This window comes from Plecotus auritus, assembly GCF_963455305.1.
Source record: "Plecotus auritus genome assembly, chromosome: 10".
Taxonomy (NCBI): Eukaryota; Metazoa; Chordata; class Mammalia; order Chiroptera; family Vespertilionidae; genus Plecotus; species Plecotus auritus.
The window spans coordinates 16,021,060-16,042,560 of NC_137785.1; the positions used below are offsets into that span (position 1 = coordinate 16,021,060).

At 54.8% G+C, this 21,501-nt stretch overlaps 1 protein-coding gene across 1 annotated transcript; it reads left to right on the forward strand.

Annotated features, from left to right (window-relative positions):
* Positions 1–431: 431 nt before the first annotated feature.
* Positions 432–17,630, forward strand: CADM4 (cell adhesion molecule 4). The gene is made up of 9 exons (XM_080645273.1): positions 432–580; positions 12,802–12,948; positions 13,304–13,456; positions 13,706–13,840; positions 14,256–14,420; positions 14,547–14,637; positions 14,773–14,945; positions 15,974–16,102; positions 16,570–17,630. Exons 1-9 carry the CDS (start codon positions 517–519, stop codon positions 16,677–16,679), a joined length of 1,167 nt encoding a protein of 388 aa, XP_080501399.1. The 5' UTR covers positions 432–516; the 3' UTR covers positions 16,680–17,630.
* Positions 17,631–21,501: the final 3,871 nt, after the last annotated feature.

A 21,501-nucleotide genomic window follows, 5' to 3' on the forward strand; every position in this document is an offset into this window, starting at 1 on the left:
CCCTTTGCACACCCGCGCACACACCCTAACCTTCACGCACATGACCGCCCCCGCCTCCCTACCCCGACTCAACGCCCGCCCCGGCCCTGCGCTCAGCCTTCCCACACTTCGCACCCTCACCTTTCACACGCACACTCACCCGCACACACTAGCTCCTCCACACAACGTTCTCACCCTTGCACACCTACACACTCTCGCTTCTCGGCTGAACACGCACCACCCTCTGCGCTCACACAGCCCTGTCCCGCTCACAGCCCCGCGCGGCCGGCTTCCCACCTCTGGGCGCCGCGCCCCCACCCACCGCCCCGCGGGTCCTCTCCCACACAGTGTCTCGTGGCCTGCCCGGGTCTCCCCGTCTCCCCGTCCTTCCCGGACGGGCCCCGGAACCGGAGCCCCGCCCCGGCCCTGGAGCCCCGCCCCCGGGCGGGTAGGGGGCGGGGCGGGGGCGGGGCGGGCGGCGCGGGCGGTGCAGGTGCCGGGCCGGGAGCGAGCGACGGCGGCGGCGGCGGCGGCACCATGGGCCGGGCCCGGCGCTTCCAGTGGCCGCTGCTGCTGCTGTGGGCGGCCGCGGCGGGGCCAGGTAGGTCGGGGGCCGGGGCCGGCCGGCCGGGCCAGGGCGGGGAGCTCAGCGCGTTGACAGCCTGGCAGCCGCGGGGCCGCAGAGGCCGAACAATGCGCGCGGGGCCGGGCCGGGCCCCCTCCCCGGGACAAAGCGCAGCGCGGGTCGGGAGCGGGAGCCGCGAGCGGGGGAGGGGGCGCGGGCCCCGGCCGCCGTGCCGCAGCTCCCCCGCCCCGCACAGGCCCCGATCCCAGCGGGGACAAAGGGACCGAGACCCCCCCACACACACACCCGCCCCAGCCCGCCTTCTCGGGCCGGTCTCGCTGTCCTTCTGTCCGCTCTCTGCGTCCCTCTGTCCGCCTGTATCTGAGTCTCAGTCTCTCTCCTAGTCCTTCTACCCTTGTCCTCTGCCCCCCCCCCGTCCCTCAGTCCCGAAGTCCTGCCCCTCTCTCTGTCTGCCCCCCTTTCTCCTTGCCTCCCTCTCCCCCACCTCTCTACCCTCTTTGTCCCCCACCTCTGTCCCTTGGTCTCTGTTCCTTTTTAGTGGGTTACTCTGTCCCCCGTCATCCTCTCTAGTCCCCCCTCTCTGTCCCTCTGTATTTCTGCTCTCCCTCTCTGACCCTGTCTTGTTGTCATCCTTGTTTCTCTCTCTGTCCCTCATCTGTCCCATCCCCTTGTTTCTCTGTCCCCTATCTTTCTGTCATTTCTGTTTCTCCAGCCCCCTCTGTCACCTCTCTCTCTCATTCCTCCTCTATCCCCTCTATCTGTCCCACTGCCTCTCTGTCCCCTGTCTCTCTGTCGCCTCCCCTCTCTACCCTTACAACCTCCATCCTGGGATCCCCATTCCCATCCTCCATCCCTCCACCTCTCTAGCACTATGTGCCCCTGGGGAGGAACTGAGTCAGGCAGGGCATCCTGAAAGGCCCCGGAGAAATGTGGGGGGAGAGGCGGGGAGAATGGTGTGGTGAACTCGGCATGTGGGCACACACGTGGATTCAGCAAATTCCTCCCAAATGCTGCCCCTCCCCACCCGGTCACACACCCAGCTGCTCCCCTCCAGAGCAGCTAGAGAGCCATCCACATAGCTTTAACACCTGGAGAGAAGGTGGAGACCTCCAAGATAGCATGACCCTGAGACTGGGGACAAGGTCAGGAAATGTCACCCACACACCCTTCACACCGTGCGCCTCGAACTTGTCACAGGCCACCTCCTCCTGGTGGGTAAAGCTGATCTCGGGAGGAAGGGAGGATTGGGAGGTGACTGGGCAGAAGTGGGAGGGCTAGAGGTTCTGTGAGATTTGAGAGAGGAGTGGAACCAGATGGTACAGGGCTGGGGGCCTGGGTGTCAATCCTGACTCGCGCCATTTGCCACCGTCACTGATGGCAGGAACCTTCCTCTCTCCTGGGCTCGGTTTCACTCTCTGTAAGGTATGGATGTTGAGCTCAGGGATCTGACAGGGAAGGAATTCCAGCTTGAACCCCAGACAAGGTGAGGGGCAAAGCTGGCCTTTCACCACCCACCTTGCTTTCTTCTCTGGTCTCTGCCATCCCTTCCGGACGTGCATCCTTACCTCCTTTCTTTGCAACAGACACGCTGCAATTTCCCAGATGAGTGCTCTGGTACCTCAGCTACATTTCCTTCCAGTTTTATTTTTCTCTCTTCGTGTTTTTTTTTTTTTAGGCCCTCAAATCCAGCCTCCTAGAATCCTAGAACCAATTAATCCAGTAAACAAAACCCCTGAGGGTATTTTGTAACATTGACACCGCTAGGATTCTAGAATCCCAAAATCTTTAAAAATCTTGACACCTTTAAAATTCTGAAACCTTGATGGCATTAGCATTCTGGCCCCTTGACATCTTTAACATTCTGAAATGTTGGCCTCTTGGAGATCCTGGATCTTGGCATCTCTGACATCTAGAATCTTGACAGCTTAGAACTGTGGGACTTTGGAGCCTTAGAATCAGAAGATGGCCTAAGACGGCCACCTACTCAGTGCAAGAATCTCTCATCCAGCACTTCTGGGAGGTAGCTTTACTGGTTTTTCCCTTGTTTAAAATCGCCGCATCCTGGTACTCTAATCCCTTCTGCAAACTTTCTCTAAATCCTGGGGCTTAACAAGTCAGGAGAGAATGGTGTCATGGGAAGCACTCTGGACTGGGAGCCGAGGAACTGGGCCTCTCTGGTGTGATTTTGTATCATCCCCCATCCCACTCTGAGCCTCACTTTCCCCTTCTGTAAAGCATGGGGTTAGCAAGCTGGAGTACATGATCTCAGAGGGCCCTGCCTGCTCTCCTTTTCACTGGATGTTTCTGAATGGCTTTGGCCACTAGGTTTCAGGGTGTGTGCATGGTGCCCTCTTAGTCACCCTCCTTCCTCTCTCACCTTGCCCAGCCAGCAGCAGTGGGGATGGGAGATGGCGTCCATTTGTGTCCTTTCAAAGACGTATTCTCGCTTTCCTGGCTCACTCATCTGCCACGAATAGCAGAAGATGCGGAGATTTATGCCAAAAGAAAGAAGGGTCCAGGGTGGGAAGTGAGAAAGAGGATGGGTAGCCTGCCTAGAGATGCACACAGGCCAGAACTTGGGACAGAAAGCGCGGAGGAAACAGATATCCAGATACAAAGAAAAGACAGAGAGGCTGTTAGAGTTGGGGGGCCGTGTGGAGCGGGAGCTTGTTGATCCCGAATAGTGTTTCCCTCCAAAGTGACTCACTTTTCCCTTCTAAAGTTCTGCCCAGCTACTCTGAGGACAGGGGGGCTTCCCCCCAATGTGAGTCAGCCCCGGGTACAGGTCTTGGGAACTTTCTGTCACTGACCCCCACCCACCCATGAGCTGGATGCCTGAGTCCCTATAGCTGAGGTCAGATTCTGCAAAGGATTCCAAGACCTTAGACACAGCGGGGCTGGGGCCTGGGTGGGTTAATGTCGTGCGAGTCTGGCCTGTCCCCATCTTGGGGAACACAAAGACAGCTTTCTCTCTCTGGGTGGGGCGGGGAGACTTGGAGACAGTCAGACTCGCCAGCACCCAATGGCTTGTGGCACCAGGACCCAAGCACCCACTGTTTTCTGCCTGTGCAGACCCCAGGCCTCTGGGTCTTCTGGGAACCGGGCACCAAGGCTCCTCCGCAGGCACCCAGGAGGGCGGGAGGGCAGCAGCAGAGCCTGGGCACTCCTAAGGGGGGCGTGAATAGTGGCCACTGGGGGTGGTGGCTAGGACAGTGAGCGCTCAGTGCAGGCTTGCACCCTTCCCAGAGCAGGAATTCCTCCGCTGACCTCCCCCCGACACACTCAGGGGGGAACTCCAGAGCAGTGGTCGGCAAACTCATTAGTCAACAGAGCCAAATATCAACAGTACAACGATTGAGATTGCTTTTGAGAGCCAAATTTTTTAAACTTAAACTTCTTCTAATGCCACTTCTTCAAAATAGGCTCGCCCAGGCCGTGGTATTTTGTGGAAGAGCCACACTCCAGGGGCCAAAGAGCCGCATGTGGCTCGCGAGCCGCAGTTTGCCGACCATGGCTCCAGAGCATTCCCCCATCCCCTGGGCCTGAGGCCTGGAATCCAGGGAGTTCTGAATATCCCAGAAATGTGGGGGCCACAGGGGAGACTTTGTGTGTGAGGCTGCTGACTGACTTACCCCTAGGCCCCCACCTGATGCTTGGTTTCCAGATAAGAGGTGGGTAGAGGGCTGGGGGAGGCAGGACTGTGGCTCTGGGAGCTGAGGACTGTGGACCTGGAGTCAAAAGTTTCCAGGAGAGTAGTAGGGTGGGGGCCTGGACCCCTGTGTTGGAGGGAGGAGGTGGTGGGGGCCTGGACTCCTGGGTCTGAGGGAGGAGGGGGTGGGGGCCTGGACCCCTGGGTCTGAGGGAGGAGGGGGTGGGGGCCTGGACTCCTGGGTCTGAGGGAGGAGGGGCTGGGGGCCTGGACCCCTGGGTCTGAGGGAGGAGGGGATGGGGCCTGGACTCCTGGGTCTGAGGGAGGAGGGGATGGGGCCTGGACTCCTGGGTCTGAGGGAGGAGGGGCTGGGGCCTGGACTCCTGGGTCTGAGGGAGGAGGGGCTGGGGGCCTGGACCCCTGGGTCTGAGGGAGGAGGGCTGGGGGCCTGGACTCCTGGGTCTGAGGGAGGAGGGGCTGGGGCCTGGACTCCTGGGTCTGAGGGAGGAGGGGGATGGGGGCCTGGACTCCTGGGTCTGAGGGAGGAGGGGCTGGGGGCCTGGATTCCTGGGTCTGAGGGAGGAGGGGCTGGGGCCTGGACTCCTGGGTCTGAGGGAGGAGGGGCTGGGGGCCTGGACCCCTGAGTCTGAGGGAGGAGGGCTGGGGGCCTGGACTCCTGGGTCTGAGGGAGGAGGGGCTGGGGCCTGGACTCCTGGGTCTGAGGGAGGAGGGGGATGGGGGCCTGGACTCCTGGGTCTGAGGGAGGAGGGGGGTGGGGGCCTGGACCCTGGGTCTGAGGGAGGAGGGCTGGGGGCTTGGATTCCTGGGTCTGAGGGAGGAGGGGCTGGGGCCTTGACTCCTGGGTCTGAGGGAGGAGAGGGGTGGGGCCTGGACTCCTGGGTCTGAGGGAGGAGGGGCTGGGGGCCTGGATTCCTGGGTCTGAGGGAGGAGGGGCTGGGGCCTGGACTCCTGGGTCTGAGGGAGGAGGGGCTGGGGGCCTGGATTCCTGGGTCTGAAGAAGGAGGGGGGTGGGGGCCTGGACTCCTGGGTCTGAGGGAGGAGGGGCTGGGGGCCTGGATTCCTGGGTCTGAGGGAGGAGGGGCTGGGGGCCTGGATTCCTGGGTCTGAGGGAGGAGGGGCTGGGGCCTGGACTCCTGGGTCTGAAGAAGGAGGGGGGTGGGGGCCTGGACTCCTGGGTGTGAGGGAGGAGGAGGCTGGGGGCTGGACTTGGGGCTGAGGGAGGAGGGTTCCAAGAAAGAAGGGCTGGGGGTCCGTACTCCTAGGTCTTGGAGGAGGAGGGGCTGGGACCCTGATGCCTGGGTCCTGCGAATACAGGCGCCTTCACAAGGCTGAGCTGAGGAAGAATTGATGCTTTGTGCAAGGATGTTCGGACTCCGCCACTGATGGGGGGCGGAGGGGGTGTTCAATCAGGACACAGGGATATACCACCTCCCTAGGGGAGGAAGTGGGAGAAGAAGGCATGATGCCACAAACCTCCTGGGGAGCGGATACGGAGGGGTGGCTGTGACCTTCCTGGAACCGTGACCTTGAGACTCCCTTGGGTATTCGCTGACTCAGGACCCAGGAAGTGCTCCCCCACCCCACTTAGTTTCCGTGGAAACATCCACCAGCTGTGTACTCTGGACCCCTGGCTCCTGGGTCCTGACGGAGGAGGGGGCTGAAGGCCCAGAGTCCTGGGTTTGAGAGAGGAGAGGCTGGGGGCTGGGGACTTCTGGGATTGAGGGAGGAGGATGCTGAGATTTCAGACTCCTTCCTGGTCCTGATGGAAGAGGGTGCTAGGAGCCTGGAGGAGCCTGGGAGAGGAGGCGTTTGGGGCTGGTTTCCTGGGTCTGAGGGAGCAGAGTGCTGGATTCTGGGTCTCTACATGTCACCTGCTCAGCCGCTCTTTCCCAAACCCTCCCATCTCTTTTCCAGGCACCATCCCCATGACAACTCCAGGCTGTCAACACAGTTTAAAGGGCCAGCGCCCTAGTCCCCAAAGCTCAACCCCTCTCTGACCAGAAAGTCCCGCCTCACCACCCCCCAACCCCAAAACAAAAGCTCCTGGGACATTAATATTCCAGGCACAAACACTGTTGGTTACTGAGTCTTAGGAGGGGGAGGGAATAAGACAAAAAACCCCACCCTCACCCCATGTGCACCCTCAAGCAGAGAGCAGGAGGTAAATTTGGGGGGCATCCTGATGGCTCTCCAGAGGTATTGACTTTCTGCCACCAAGTTGCCTGGGACCCCTGAGCCTCATTTCTCCACGTCTGTAAAATGGGGGGCTACATTGGGCTAGCCCTGAGGTGCAGAATCCATGGCTAGGCTTCAAAATGTTTTTTTAAAGTTCCAGATTAAGCAGGCAGGCCCGTTTTCGTGAGCATGGGCAAGTTCCTGGAGGCTGTAATAATAGCAGTTTTGCAGAGGGCTCTCTGAGCTCAAGGCACTGGGCTAATCCCTCTGAGGCAGGCATTGGCTTTATCCCCATTTTACAGGCGGGGCACCTGAGGCTCAGAAAGGTTAAGCCACTGCCCAAGGTCACACAGATGGCCAGTGGTCCAGCTGGGATCAACCCAGGTGTTTAAGATGAGGATAGTGATGCCACAAAGTTGTTGTGAGGCTGAAATGAGATCCTGCCTGACACGTGCCATCCATTCATCCATCTCCAAACATTTATCCAAGTGCCAGGCACACTTCTGGGCACTAAGGGCATAGCAGTAAACCCCGTGGTTTCTATCCCTGCTTCCTGGAGAATATATCTAGTGATGGGGGACAATAAATATATGAGCAAATTAATAAAATAATTTCAGCGAACTTTCCACACAGGAAATAAAACAGCGGTGATGAAATAGAAAGTGTTCTGGAGGTGAAGGGCTGGGGAGTGAAAGTCACTCTGAAGGGGTGTCCATAGGAGCAGAGACCCAGATGGGAACAGGAGGCAGTCCTGGGATGATCAAGGGGAAAGAACATTCCAGGCAGAGGGAGGAGCAAGTGGAAAGGCCCTGGGTGGAAACAAGCTCAGCGTGTTTGTAGGACGCCAAGGCCAGTGAGCTGGAGTGAAGTGAGGGTGACTGGAACTGCAGCCAGAGAGGGGCCAGGCCACACAGCACCTTGAAGGCCCAGGGAAGGAGTCTAGATTCTATTCTAAGTGTAATGGGCAGCTAATGAAGGGTTTTAAGCAGAGAGGTGACTTGATCTGATTTACTTTTTTGGAAAATCCATAGCTGCTGTGTGGAGAAGGGCCTGGTGGGAGGCAGGCATGGATGGACGCAAGGAGGCCCATACGTAGTTCTTTCTTTTCTTTCTTTTTTAAAAATATATTTTATTGATTTTTTACAGAGAGAAAGGGAGAGGGATAGAGAGTTAGAAACATCAATGAGAGAGAAACATCGATCAGCTGCCTCCTGCACACTCCCTACTGGGTATGTGCCCGCAACCAAGGTACATGCCCTTGACCAGAATCGAACCTGGGACCCTTGAGTCCGCAGGCCGACGCTCTAGCCACTGAGCCAAACCGGTTAGGGCCCATGCGTAGTTCTTAAAGGTTCAAGTAAGAGCCCTGGCCAGTAAGGCTCATTTGGGCATCGTCCCATGCACCAAAAAATTTCTGGTTTGATTCCTGGTCAGGGCATATGCCCAGGTTGCAGGCTCGCTCCCCTATGGGGGCCATGCAGAAGGCAGCCAGCCGCTGGTCAGTGTTTCGTTCTCACATCAATGTTTCTCTCTCTTCCCCTCTCCCTTTCTCTCTCTCTCCAAAAATCCATAAAAAATCTTTGGGGGGAAAAATGGTTCAAGTAAGAGATAGCGTCATTGGACTAGGGCAGGGGTGGGGAACGTCCAGCCCACGGGCCATATAAGGCCCATGAAATCATTTGGTCTGGCCCAGCCAACGCATTAGGGGTGAGTTAATTAAATGTTTGACCAAATATAGCAGGCTAATTTTTTAAGTTGATAATTTTGTATAGCCCATGAATGACGTCATAAATATGCAAATGGCCTTGGCAAAAAAAAAAAAAGAAGAAGAAGAAGGTTCCCCACTCCTGAAGTAGGGTTATGGTAAAAGAGGTAGACAAAGATGAATGGATATGGGATATGTTTTGGAAGTAGAATGGATAGATATTGCTGATGGAAAAGATGTTAGAGGTGAGGGAAAGGGTAAGAACTTGCATGATTTCTAGGTTTGGGTCCTGAGCAGCCAGGTAGATAGTTGTGACATTTACTGAGATTGAGAAAATATGAAAGGGAAAACATTTGGATTAGACATGTGAAGCTTGATATTCCAGGAGATACTAGATAAATCACTATTAGTGGCTTAAAAACACAAAAAGTTATACTAAACAGAAAATAAGTCCCGAAATAGGCATCCAGGGCTTTTACGGCCGCTCCACATCATCACCAGAGGCCCAGGTACCGTTCAGCTCTTGGTCGCACCATCCCTACTGCCCTTGTCCTCATGGCCCAACATGGCTGCCAGGACCCCAGGCATCAGCATCCTAGCTCCAAGCAGCACAAAGGTGACCTGGATTTCCTTTTAGGAAATCCTCCCCAAATTACCACATGATACTTTTCCTTACATCCAATTGGACAGAACTTTCACATGGACTCACTTAGCTGCAAGAAAGTCTGGGAAATATATCTTTCTGCCAGGCATAGGGCAGCCATAAAATACAATCAGGGTTCCTTTGCTGAGGAGAAAGGGAAGCATGGATGTCAGGGTAGAAAGCTAGCTCTCTCGGCCTTCACCCCTTGGAATTAATCTTTTCCACCCCTCAGCCCCCAAATGAGGTTACCTATCCTTCTTACAGGGACTATAACACGTTAGATGGGATATTACAGTGATTTGTGTCTAACGCCACATAAATCTTGAAAGGCCCTCCAGGACAGGGACCTTTTCTGACTCATCTGTGGGCATGCAGCCTGGGACACCTACCCACTGCCTAGGAAATACTCAAATGAATGAATAAGACAGCCTGTAAGAGACATGAAGCGATAGTTATCCAACATTTAAAGGTATATAACCAGATGTGATCATGGTTCTTTCCTGCTTCAAAACCTACACGGGTCTTCAGGCGAAAAGCTAATCTCCTAGCGTGGCATTTGAGGCCCTCCACCAGCACACCCCACAGCCCCTCACCAAAGCTGGACATGCACCCAGACAGCCAGCAGTGGGTGTAGGTCTAGGATACAGAATCAGAGAGATCTGGATGCAGGTCCTGGGTCTGCCACTCTTGGGCTTTGACCTTAAGCAAGTCATTTCCTCTCTCTGGACTAATTTTCTCATCTATAAAATGGGAATTGGGAGAAAACATGATTGAAAACTGGTGCCTACCTAAATTCAGATATTGTGATGATTAAATGGAAATTATACAGGTAATGTCCTTAGCACAGCAAGCGCCTAATAAACAATAGCTGTTGTGATGGTTATTTTGAAGATGACAGTGACAATGATGATGGTGATGCTGATGATGATTAATCTCAGCTTTGAGCTTTCTTCCAGGCTGTTTTCTCTGCCGAAAACACCCCCTTACTAATCACCTACCTTGTTCCTCTGCTGTGTTAATTGTAGTCGGTTAACGTCCGTAACAAACAGTCCTGGAATCTCAGTGGCTTTACAAAAAAAGTGTATTCCTCGCTCATGTTACAGTTCTGTGCTGACAAGTCACAGGGGGCAGTGAGTCAGGGCCCCAGGTTTCCAGCCTGTGATCCTGTCCTCCTCTAGGCTCCCTGGAGTTCTCTCCATTCAGCCAGAAGGAGTGATGCCCTGCCTGGTGTGCTAAGTGGTTAGAGCATTGGTCCTTGAACCAGAGGGTCTCAGGTTTTATTCCCGGTCAAGGGCACGTATCTGGATTGCAGGTTCGATCCCCAGCCAGGGGAGTACATGTGGGAGGCAACCAATCAATGTATCTCACATTGATGTTTCTCTCTCTCTCTTTCTCTGTGTCTCTCCCCCCTTCCCCCCGACCCTTCCTTCCCTTCCACTGTCTCTCTAAAAAAAAAAAATCAATGGAAAAATATCTTCTGGTGAGGATTCATAAAAAAAGAAAAGAAAAGAAAAAGAATGTGAGTGAGATGAGCCAGTTTGGAAGAGGTGTTTCTCTCTTCCATCTACATCCTATTGACGAGAAGTCAGTCATATGGCCCCACCTAAGTACAAGGGACCCTGGGAAATGTAGCTTAATTATGTGTTATTCCAGTTAACTTTAGGGGTGTAACAGCCCGTCTAAAATGTAGTGGCTTTAGCCTGGTCTGTATGGCTCAGTGGTTGAGCGTTGACCTATAAACCAGGAGGTCATGGTTTGATTCCCAGTCAGGGCACATGCCTGAGTTGTGGGCTTGATTCCCCAGTAGGGGGCGTGCAGGAGGCAGCTGATCAGTGATCATTGGTGATCATTCTCTCTCATCATTGGTGTTTCTATCTATCTCTCTCCCTCTCCTTTCCTCTCTGAAATCAATAAAAATATATTTAAAAAAATAAAAATAAAACCTAGTGGCTTTAAACAATCACGTTATTTGCTCACAACTCTGGGAGCAGCAGTTTGGACTGGATCAATTGGGCAGTTCTTCTCTTGGTCACAGTTGGGGTCACTCATAGGCTGCAGTCCCCTGGTGTCTCACTGGGGCTGGATGGTGCAGGTGGCCTCACTCACATGGCTGGCGGTGGGTACTGGCTATTGGCTGGGCTTCTCTCATCTTCAAGGAAGCTAGTCTGGGCATCTTCACTCAACTGTCTCAGGGCAGCAAGAGGGCATGAGTGGGAGCTGCAAGGTCTTTTGAAGCCTAGGTTCTAGCAAATTCTGTTGGTCAGAGCAAGTCCCAAGGCGTGCCCAGATTCCCCGGGTCTGAGTGCCTCAGTGGGTGGAGCAGCAAAGTCACCTTACAAAGGGCATGTACAGAGAAGGGAAGAGTATTGTGGCCATCCCTGCAGACAAGCTACAACATGAGCCCAGGTGTGGAAGATGGGGTTCAGTGAACACCTAGCAGTTTCCCACACCTGGTCAGCTCCTGTTTACTCCAGATCTGGATCCAATAGAGCTTTCTTCCAGAACCTTCTCTAATCCCCCATCTCCCTAGGCAGTCTTTTAAAAACAACTTAAAAATTGTTTTTATTGATTTTTTAGAGAGTGGAAGAAAGAGGGAGGGAGAGAAACATTGATGTGAGAGAGAAACATCGATCGGCTGCCTCCTGCACATCCCTTACCAGGGATCAAGTCCTAAACCTGGGCATATGCCCTGATTGGGCATCGAACTGGCAACCTTTTGGTACAAGAGAGAACGCCCAACCAACTGAGCCACATTGGCCAGGGTTGTTGTTTTTTTACTTTTATTAGTATTTATTTTATGCTGAATTTACTCCCAGGCCCTTCTTCGTGCAACTTCCACTCTGGTTTAGGACTATCTGCTCTTCTTCAGTGGGACCATCTCCATGTGGCAGGGAGAGCTCCTGCATAGGTTAATCTGCCATGAGCTCTGTATGTTCTGCACTGCATCCTGGAAGCTCTTCACCTGGATGTACTCAACGGCCAGAGAATCTACATCTACACCCTTAAGTTCAGCATTCTCTGCATTTTTAAGCATGCACAGCAAAAATTCAGCACTTCTTGCCCGGCCAGTGTGGCTCAGTGGTTGAGCATCAATCTATGAACCAGGAGGTCGAGGTTCAGTTCCCAGTCAGGGCATATGCCTGGGTTGTGGGCTCCATCTCCAGTGTGGGGCGAGCAGGAGGCACCCATTCAATGATTCTCTCTCATTGTTGATGTTTCTATCTCTCTCTCCCTCTCCCTTCTCTGAGATCAATAAAAATATATTTTAAAAAATTCAGCACTCTTTTTGTGCTACCGACCCTGCATCCAGCCCCACTCTTTAGCCTGGGCACACCTACCAAGCCCACCATTGTATTGATGGAATGGCACACATTGCTTCTGTAAAGTGACATCCTACAGATATTGGTGGCTTTTCTTTGTTTTTAATCCTCACCTGAGGATATTTTTTCTATTGATTTTTTTTTTTTTCGAGAGAGAGTGGAAGGGAGAGAGGGGGAGAGAGAGACAGAGAAACATCGATGTGAGAAATACATAGATTGGTTGCCTCCTGAGCGCACCCCAACCCGGACAGGGATCGAGCCTGCAACCCAGGTACATGCCCTTGATCAGGAATCAAACCTGCGACCCTTCCATTCACAGGCTGCCGCTCTAACCACTGTCCCACACCAGCCAGGGCTACTTGGTGGCTTTTTGAATGTGCATACCCCTGATGACCTGGGCAGTTTCACGAGTGTTCTTAAAGTGAACACAAAGATTTGAACCTCTTGATTGGCAGGATTTTGTGAGGTTTTCTGGGTCAGGTGACTAACCATTTTCAGAGGTCATCTCTGGCCACTTTTGGGAAGAGTCCCCAGGCAGTCTTGTCTCCCTTTCCTCTGGGCTCCCCGTGTGCCCTGTGCAGCCCCCACTAGAGTCCATCTCTTGGATTCCAGCCTGCAGGAGACGTTGGATGCAATAAACTGAATGTGAGGGGAAGGAGAGGGATTGGAGGTTTGGATGGGAGAGAGAATTGCAGCCCTCAATGAGTCTCCTATCCTGTCCAGGGGCGGGACAAGAAGTTCAGACAGAGAATGTGACGGTGGCCGAGGGTGGGGTGGCGGAGATAACCTGCCGTCTGCACCAGTATGATGGGTCCATAGTTGTCATTCAGAATCCAGCCCGCCAGACCCTCTTCTTCAATGGCACCCGCGGTGAGTGCTGGGGTCCGAAATCCTGAGTCTTGAAGGAGGAGGGCTCGTGCTGATTCCTGTGACCTGAAAGAGGGCAGAGCTGAGACTCTGGACTCCTGGGTCTGAGGGAGGAAGGGGCTGGGGGCTTGGGCTCCTGGGTCCTCACATAGCATGGAGCTGGGGGTTGGAACCCTACTCCTGTGGGTGGGAGGTCCTGAATCATTCTGGTCCCCAAGGGAGTAACTAGGTGGGCACCTTAGATACATAGGTATGGCTGGAGAAAAGAGGCAGAGGGCTGGACTCTAAGCTCCTGGAGGAAGAGTCGAACCCCTGAGGCCAGGATTCCCCGCGTTCACTCCTGATTCACTCACTCTAGCCCTGAAGGATGAGCGTTTCCAGCTTGAGGAGTTCTCCCCTCGCAGGGTGCGGATCCGGCTCTCAGATGCCCGCCTGGAAGATGAGGGAGGCTACTTCTGCCAGCTCTACACGGAGGACACCCACCACCAGATTGCCACGCTCACTGTGCTGGGTAACCACCTCTCCCTCCTGCCGCCCATCCCCTCCTCCTTTCTCCTCTCTGCCTTTCCCTTATCCTGGGACCCTACCCCTGGCTGTTTTTAACCTCCTGGTCATCTGGGCCCAGGCAACATGGCTGGCCTGCCTGACCTCTGGGCTCTATGTTTGACCCTTGTTGCCTGAAATCCCGCTGCCTGGTCACTTTGAACCCACCTGGCTGTCTCCCCTGACCTCCCCCCTTACGCACTTCTCCCTGCGACAGTGGCCCCAGAGAATCCCGTGGTGGAAGTCCGGGAGCAGGCGGTGGAGGGCGGCGAGGTGGAGCTCAGCTGCCTGGTTCCGCGGTCCCGCCCGGTTGCCGTTCTGCGCTGGTACCGCGACCGCAAAGAGCTGAAAGGTATGACCCCAGAAAGTGGGGTACGAGGGGTAGGGGAGGTGCCAGCGAGGGGCGGGACTTGAGAGGAGGCGGGGTTCCAAGAGGCGGGGCTTGTGGAAGGCGGGTTTGTGGGGGCGGAGCTTGGAGGAGAGCGCCCAGGGCGGGCGGACAGGGGCCACGCGCGCCGTATGCAGCTATTGAATACCATGGTAGGTGAGAGGACGTGGAGGGGCAGGGGAAGAGCTCTGGGAAGAGGAACGCGGGGTGGTGGGCTTGATTCGGGGAGGGTCGTCGTTCGGAAGACGAGAGGCGAGGCCTGTGGCTTCGGGGCGTGGCTTAGCAGATAGCCTGCTTTGCGATTGGCTGGGAGGGCGAATACCTCCCCGGGGGCGGAGCCGGAATCCTGGCCTGAAGACGTCCCGTCGGGGCCTGGCAGGTGTGAGCAGCAGCAGGGAAAATGGCAAGGTATGGAGCGTGGCGAGCACAGTGAGGTTTCGTGTGGACCGCAAGGACGACGGCGATATCGTCATCTGCGAGGCGCAGAACCAGGCGCTGCCCTCGGGGCACATCAAGCAGACGCAGTACGTGCTGGACGTGCAGTGTAAGTGCCCGGCGGGCAGGGACCCGGCGGGAGGGCAGTCCCAACGCCAGCCGCTGGACCCCGGGAGGGTTCCAACCCCGCGAGATAGCCCTGACAGCCACCCTCCCATCTCACTTCTGCCTGCAGACTCCCCCACGGCCCGGATCCATGCCTCGCAAGCTGTGGTGAGGGAGGGAGACACGCTGGTGCTGACGTGTGCTGTCACGGGGAACCCCCGGTGAGCTCTGGGGCCTGAGACTCCTGAGTAGGGACCCTCTTATTCCTAGACGCTCCATATCTAGATTCCTGAGAAGTCAGAATTGGATGCTGGCTCCTGCGTCCCTTACTCTCAATGTACTTTACCCTCGTCCAGGCCAAATCAGATCCGCTGGAGCCGCGGGAATGAGTCTTTGCCGGAGCGGGCCGAGGCGTTTGGGGAGACGCTTACACTGCCTGGCCTGGTATCAGCAGATAATGGCACCTACACTTGCGAGGCGTCAAACAAGCACGGCCACGCGAGGGCGCTCTATGTGCTCGTGGTCTACGGTGAGTGCAGGCTGCTGGGGCCTGGGGGCGGGGCCCAGGGCAGGGGCGTGGCCTCCCGGGGTCCCTGCCTTGTCCTGGGTGGGCGGGGCCTGTGCAAAGTGATTCCAGAGGTCCCAACAGTCCGCAAAGTTCTTATAGCTCTGAGGCCAGACTGACCGTCTAGGTTCAGTTTTGGCTCTGCAACGTCCTATTGCTGGTGACATAGTCTGCGCCTTAGTTTCCTCATGGGTAAAGTGGAAATGAACAATAGCACCTATTTCAGGGTTTATGAAGATTATATGAGCTAAATATATAAAGTGGTTGGAAGGACCCTAGCGGGTTAGGTTCAGTGGGTAGAGCGTCAGCCTGCGCACCAAAGGGTCCCGGGTTCAATTCCGGCCAAGGGCACGTACTTTGGTTGCAGGCTCCTCCCCCGCCCTGACCCTGGTCAAGGCAGGTGCAGGAGGCAACCAATAGATGATGTTTCTCTGTCTTTCCCTCTCTCTTCCACTCTCTAAAAGGCCAATGGGAAAATATTATCGGGGGAGGATTAACCAAAAAAATAAAGTGGTTGGAAAGCCCCTAACAAAAAATGCTACGTGTTTAACTCTTAATGACAGTGCAGCAGGAATTTTGGAAATGTTTGGGCCCTAGATAGCATTTTAGATACCAGAAGCATTTTGGACAAGGTATGGTAAGGGACTTGGACCTGAGGTTCTACGGGGGAAGAAACAGTCCAAAGAAAAGGGGTGTGCTGTTTCTGTTCTCTGGGGGTGAAGTGAGGAAAGGAGGCAGAGCAGGTATTAGCAAAATGACTCAGGAGCCAGTGGGGCGGTGTATAATCCAACACGCCTTCCTCGAGGTAGGGGAACTTCAGGAAAGAGGGAAGCCATGAGAAAGGCCCAGCAGGTGGCAGTAATTTGAGGGGCATGGCACGTTAAGGGGCGTGGTTAGAGGAGGTGGGTGGAATGATTTAACAGGTTGGCAGCAATGGGCCCGGCTGGGACCGTCCTCCCATGACCTGGTCCCGCGCCCCGTTCCTCTGGCAGACCCCGGTGCGGTGGTAGAGGCTCAGACGTCCGTGCCCTACGCCATTGTGGGCGGCATCCTGGCGCTACTGGTGTTTCTGATCATATGTGTGCTGGTGGGCATGGTCTGGTGCTCGGTACGACAGAAGGGTGAGTGGTGGTGGGGGGGGGGGTCTGAATTCAGCGAGGGTTGTAGTTGGTTGAGGGATTGGTAAGGGGGCGGAGTCAAGAGAACCAGGATTCAAACAAACCCTGTGGGATCTGAGGCCAATATTCCCAAAGGGGAAGGTGTTTTGCCCATGAATAAAAGGGGTGAAACGCTGAAGCTGAATTAAATCCGTGGGTTTAAATTAAATGACTTACCTTCCTAATTGCTGGATTCCTTGGGAACAGAGCAAGGGGCTATCACCAAGAGAACAGATTAGGGTTGATCTTTCCATGAACTTTTGGTGTCTTCCTAATTCTGCTTCACCTCTTTCTCTGCCCATTTTGCTATTCCCTGGTCTTGATTCCCTCTGTTCCCTGTGTTCCTTTTCTCCCTCTTCCTTGTCTGATATCTGTCTTGTCTGTTTCCTTCTTCCCGTTTATTTCTGTCCAACTCCTGGGTCACCCCACAGGCTCCTATCTGACCCACGAGGCCAGTGGTTTGGATGAGCAGGGAGAAGCGAGAGAAGCCTTCCTCAATGGCAGTGACGGACACAAGAGGAAAGAAGAATTCTTCATCTGACCCCATCTCTACCCCAGGCCTGGGCCTGGGCCTGGGCTAGGGTCCACCCCACTGCCAGCTGCAAAGACATTTACCGGAGTCTGAGATGGTGGGCATCTCTCCCCACCACTAACACCTCAGACGTTTGGGCAGGGATGGGGGTGTCATATGCCTAGGTCTCTGCGAGGGCCAGAAGCAAGGTCCCAGAGGCCTGGGGTCCCCCAGGGGGTAGGGGCCAAAGGTCCAGATCCCCCAAGTCCAGGGAGGGCGGTAGGGATTGGGTTGGGGGAAGATAACTGGGGGAAGGCCAGGGCCCCTAAGCTGCAGAACCAGGTCATGAGGGGAGGGGATCAGATTCTGGGAAGGGTGGGGTGGGCAGGGAAGGGAAACACAGATTTCTTTGGGGGTCCGAGACCCCATGCCAGCCATTGTAGGAGCTCCGTAGAGCTCTGGGCACCTCTTTGCAAAGCCATGTTTGCACGGTGGGGGTAAGGGTGGGGGGGAGGGTGTGGAAACAGGGATTCTGTGTCTTTGTGTCATAACTTTGATGGAGGAGGTGAGGGAGACAGCCCCAGCCCTTTTCTCCAATCCCCCTTCCCCAGGTTCCAGCTTCCCTTCCCTCTACCTTCTCCCCCCACATCTGTCCTATCTATATTTGTCTCTCTGTCCACCCACTCCTGGGGGGGCCTTCCCCAGCTCTCCTCCAGGCCCCCCCCAGGGAGGGGGAAAGGAGTTTAGGGAGGGTGTTGGTCTCTATGGTTTTATATATAATATATTAAAAAAATAAAAAATCTGTATGAAAATATCAGATTATGCCCTCCTCCCCCATTCCTGGCTTTTGCCCCCTTTTTCTTGTTTAAAAAACAAAACAAAACAAAACACCACAACACTACATTTTGTATGGGGCAGGGAGGGGAATGGGAAGGGGGTTTGGCAATCCCACTAACCACCATTAAACTGAGGAGAGAACACATGTTTGTGGTAGTTGTGTGTCTGTCCTTCTGCCCGAAGCTGCACCCTGTTGGGAGCGGGGAGGGAGAGGAGTCGCTGGTGAACCATACAGGCCCAAATGAGGTCTCACCAATGGCACCTTGACCATCCTGGAGGGGAAACTCGATTTTTCCTAGACACTCGTTCAGCCAAATAGTCAGTCTTATCTCCTCGGTAATTACTGAGCTACCCTATCCCCATCCCATGACCTGGACCCTTCCTGTGGCTCACCCCCACCCCAGACATCAGTCTCCAGGGCAGCTTTCAATTAGTCACATCTCACCCTGATCCTGCCTTTCTCAAAACCTCACCCTGCCTCCCTATCACCTGTAGAGCAAGTCAAAGCTCCTTAACCTTGTATTTCAGACCCTTCATTCTCTAAAATGTAAATGATTCTAATTTAGATTAAAAAATATATTGACCTCTTACTTTGTGCCAGGTGCTGCTCAGAGGTCTAGAGGCAAATATTTGGTGTTCCAGACAGCATAACACAAATCTGAAACATTAGGCCCCAAAGTGGAAAAGGGGACTCCATGTTTTACCTTCATGAAGCTTTCACAAGGGAAAAAGAACTTAATTTCAGGTTGCCATTAAGATAAAATGCAGAGGAAGGGGATGAGGAGCACTATTTTATTTTAACTTATTATGGAAAACTTCAAACACACAAATAGGCAGAACAGGACAATGAAGTCCATGCATCCTTCACTGCAGCTTCAAAAGCCATCAATTCACAGCCAATCCTGCTTTATTCACAGCCCCACTCACTTTTTAGCAAATCTGGAGGTGCTACTTTAGAAAAAACAGAACAGGGAAAGCCTCTCAGATTGACATCTGTGCCAGGATATGAATGGTTAACACGAGCAGCCATTTGAAGATCAGAGGGAAAGCATTTTTAGGCAAAGGGGACAGCAAGGGCAAAGACCCGAGATGACAAAGACTGGGGTGTTTGATGGGAACTGGAGTTAGGATAAAGAGAGAGGTACGTGAGGTCAGAGTAAAACAGGACCAGGCCATGATAAAGTTTGGATTTTTTTCTAAGCACAATGGATCCCATTGGAGAGTTTTAAGCTGGAATTTGAGTCACTTCCAGGAAGTCTGGACTCCTACAATATCTCCAGCATAAAGTCTGAACTCAGCATCACCTATATACTATACTAGAGGCCTGGTGCACGAAATTCGTGCATGGGGGAGGGGGGTGTTCCTCAGCCCAACCTGAACGCTCTCCAATCTGGGATCCCTCTCACAATCCAGGACTGCTGGCTCCCAACTGCTCGCCTGCCTGCCTTCCGGATTGTCCCTAACCGCTTCTGCCTGCCAGCCTGATCACCCCCTAACCACTCCCCTGCCAGCCTGATTGGTGCCTAACTGCTCCCCTGCCAGCCTGTTTGCCCCTAACTGCCCTCCCCTGCAGGCCTGGTCACCCCTAACTGCCCTTCCCTGCAGGCCTGGTCACCCCCAACTGCTCTCCCCTGCAGGTCTGGGTCTCCCCCAACTGCCCTCCCCTGCAGGCCTGGTCTCCCCCAACTGCTCTCCCCTGCAGGCCTGGGTCCCTCCCAACTGCCTTTCCCTGCAGGCCTGGTTGCCCCCAACTTCCTTCCTCAGCCGCCTTGGTCACCCCTAACTGCCCTCCCCTGCAGGCTTGATCACCCACAACTGCCCTCCCTTGCAGGCCTGGTCCCTCCCAACTGCCCTCCCTTGCTGGCCATCTTGTGGTGGCCATCTTGTGTCCACATGGGGGCAGGATCTTTGACCACATGGGGGCAGCCATCTTGTGTGTTGGAATGATGGTCAATCTGCATATTACTCTTTTATTAGATAGGATAGAGGCCTGGTGCATGGGTGGGGGCCAGCTGGTTTGCCCTGAAGGGTGTCCCAGATCAGGGTGGGGGTTCCCTTGGGGCGTGGGGTGGCCTGGGCGAGGGGCCTGTGGTGGTTTGCAGGCTGGCCACGCCCCCTGGTGACCCAAGTGGAGGCCCTGGTATCTGGGGTTTATTTATCTTCTACAATTGAAACTTTATAGCCTGGAGTGGAGCCAACAGAGCAGCCATTTTTTTTTTTTGGATTTATGTATCTTCTCTAATTGAAACTTTGTAGCCTTAAGCAGAGGCCTGGGCAGGCCAGGGTGTGCGGAAAGCTTGGCTTCCTCCATCACCGGGGGCAACCCTAGCCTCCTGCTCTTTCCAGCTCCGTGGCTGCCGCCATTTCTGTTTGGGTTTACGTATCTTCTATCATTGAAACTTTGTATCCTTGAGTGGAGGCCTAGGCTGGCAAGGGCAGGTGGAAAGCTTGGCTTCCTCCATTTCTGGGGAAACCCATGCCTCCCTCCTCCTCTCTGTGGAGGTAGCCATCTTGGTTGGGTTTATTTGCATATTCGCTCCTGATAGGCTGGTGGGCATGGCTTGTGGGTGTAGCAGAGCGATGGTTAATTTGCGTATTACTCTTTTATTATATAGGATAGGAGTCTTTCCCTCCCTGATTCTGGGTTCCAGGCATACTATCTGCTTTCACTTCCTCAGTCAAATCATGTATTGCTTTTTCTAGGCCTTTCATGACTCCCATTCCAGTTGGCTTCTATTAATCCTTGGCTTAAAGATGATCACCTTCTGGAATCCTTTTCAGGCTGGGGGAGACACCTCCTCTAGTCCCCGCACAGCTTCCTATACTCCATTCATTCCAAGTCTGACCACTCCAGACTGTGGTTCTGATTATGTGTGGATTTCCTTCCTTTGATTGGGGCATCATGACGACAGTGGCCCGGTATGTCTTGTTCACTGCGGAAACCATAGTGCCTGCTAGCACAGGGCCTGACACATAAAAGAGCAGTAATTATTTATCCGGGTTGGAGCTGGAGGATTGTGAGGGTCGGTAAGGGTCCTGACCCTTGAGCCGCCTCTCGGGATGCAAACTGATTCCTACTACACCAAGGCTACCAGCTTCACGCTAGTCCGCAGTCCCTCTGCGCATGCGCTTTGCTCAGGCGCGCCCCCCGCCCCACATATGCTAATCACTGCGCTCCAGAGTACAGCTTTTCCGGGGAATATGCAAATCACTCCATTTGGTGCTTGAGGCCTCCATTGTCCCGCGCTAAGATTATGCAAATGAACAGGCCTCAGGTCTCGAATCCCGGCCGAGCTGGCGTTCCCCTACCCCTGGCTCATCCCATCTCCTATAAAGCGCGTTCCTGCTCCGCACACGCACGCGCGAGCCCTGCAATTTCTCGATCTGGCCGGTTGCGGACTGTACCAAGTAAACCCGGACGGCGAGGGGCAAAGCCCGGAACCCCCTGCGCTGGCCTCACGATGGCCCGACTCGGATAGCCCCTCTTCACACTGTGCGCCAGGAATGGTCCATCTCGGCGCGCAAGCGCCCTAGGCTCTTCACGCCCCTCGCGCTCCTTCCCATCCCACTCGCAGCGCAGGCGCCAAGCCCAGGCGTGCAGCCGCTACCACCGCCGCCGCCGCCGCCGCGCTGGAGCGGGGGCCGCCCTAGCCGGTGAGTGTCCGGGATCGAGGTGCGCGGGGCATGCTGGGAAGCGGGCGCTGCGGCCCTGCTGCATGATGGGAGTGACGGCTTCAGTCACAGCCAAGCCGGTAGCGGTCTTGGGCGGTGATGGCCTGAAGACAAGACCTGGGCTCCCTCTGAGCGGCTCCATGCCGCCCTGGCGCAACGTGAAAAAAAGGGGATGCCCTACCCTAAACGTGTGGGAGTCAGTCCGCTAGTCGTTATAGGCCTGGTGCATTCTGGGAAGAATTACCCTAGTTCTTGCGGGGAACCAGTGCCCTTTGTTACCCCGCGATGAGCATCTTGGAAACTAGGAGTGCTTGGACGCTCCCTGAAAGGTGGTCATTGCAGG

Excerpts from the sequence above, each read along its gene's own strand:
- CADM4 (XM_080645273.1), top strand. The coding sequence starts at position 517 with ATGGGCCGGGCCCGGCGCTTCCAGTGGCCGCTGCTGCTGCTGTGGGCG. Across the intron at positions 581-12,801 it reads GGCGGCCGCGGCGGGGCCAG|GGGCGGGACAAGAAGTTCAG; the intron begins GTAGGTCGGGGG and ends TATCCTGTCCAG. Across the intron at positions 14,946-15,973 it reads CTATGTGCTCGTGGTCTACG|ACCCCGGTGCGGTGGTAGAG; the intron begins GTGAGTGCAGGC and ends TTCCTCTGGCAG.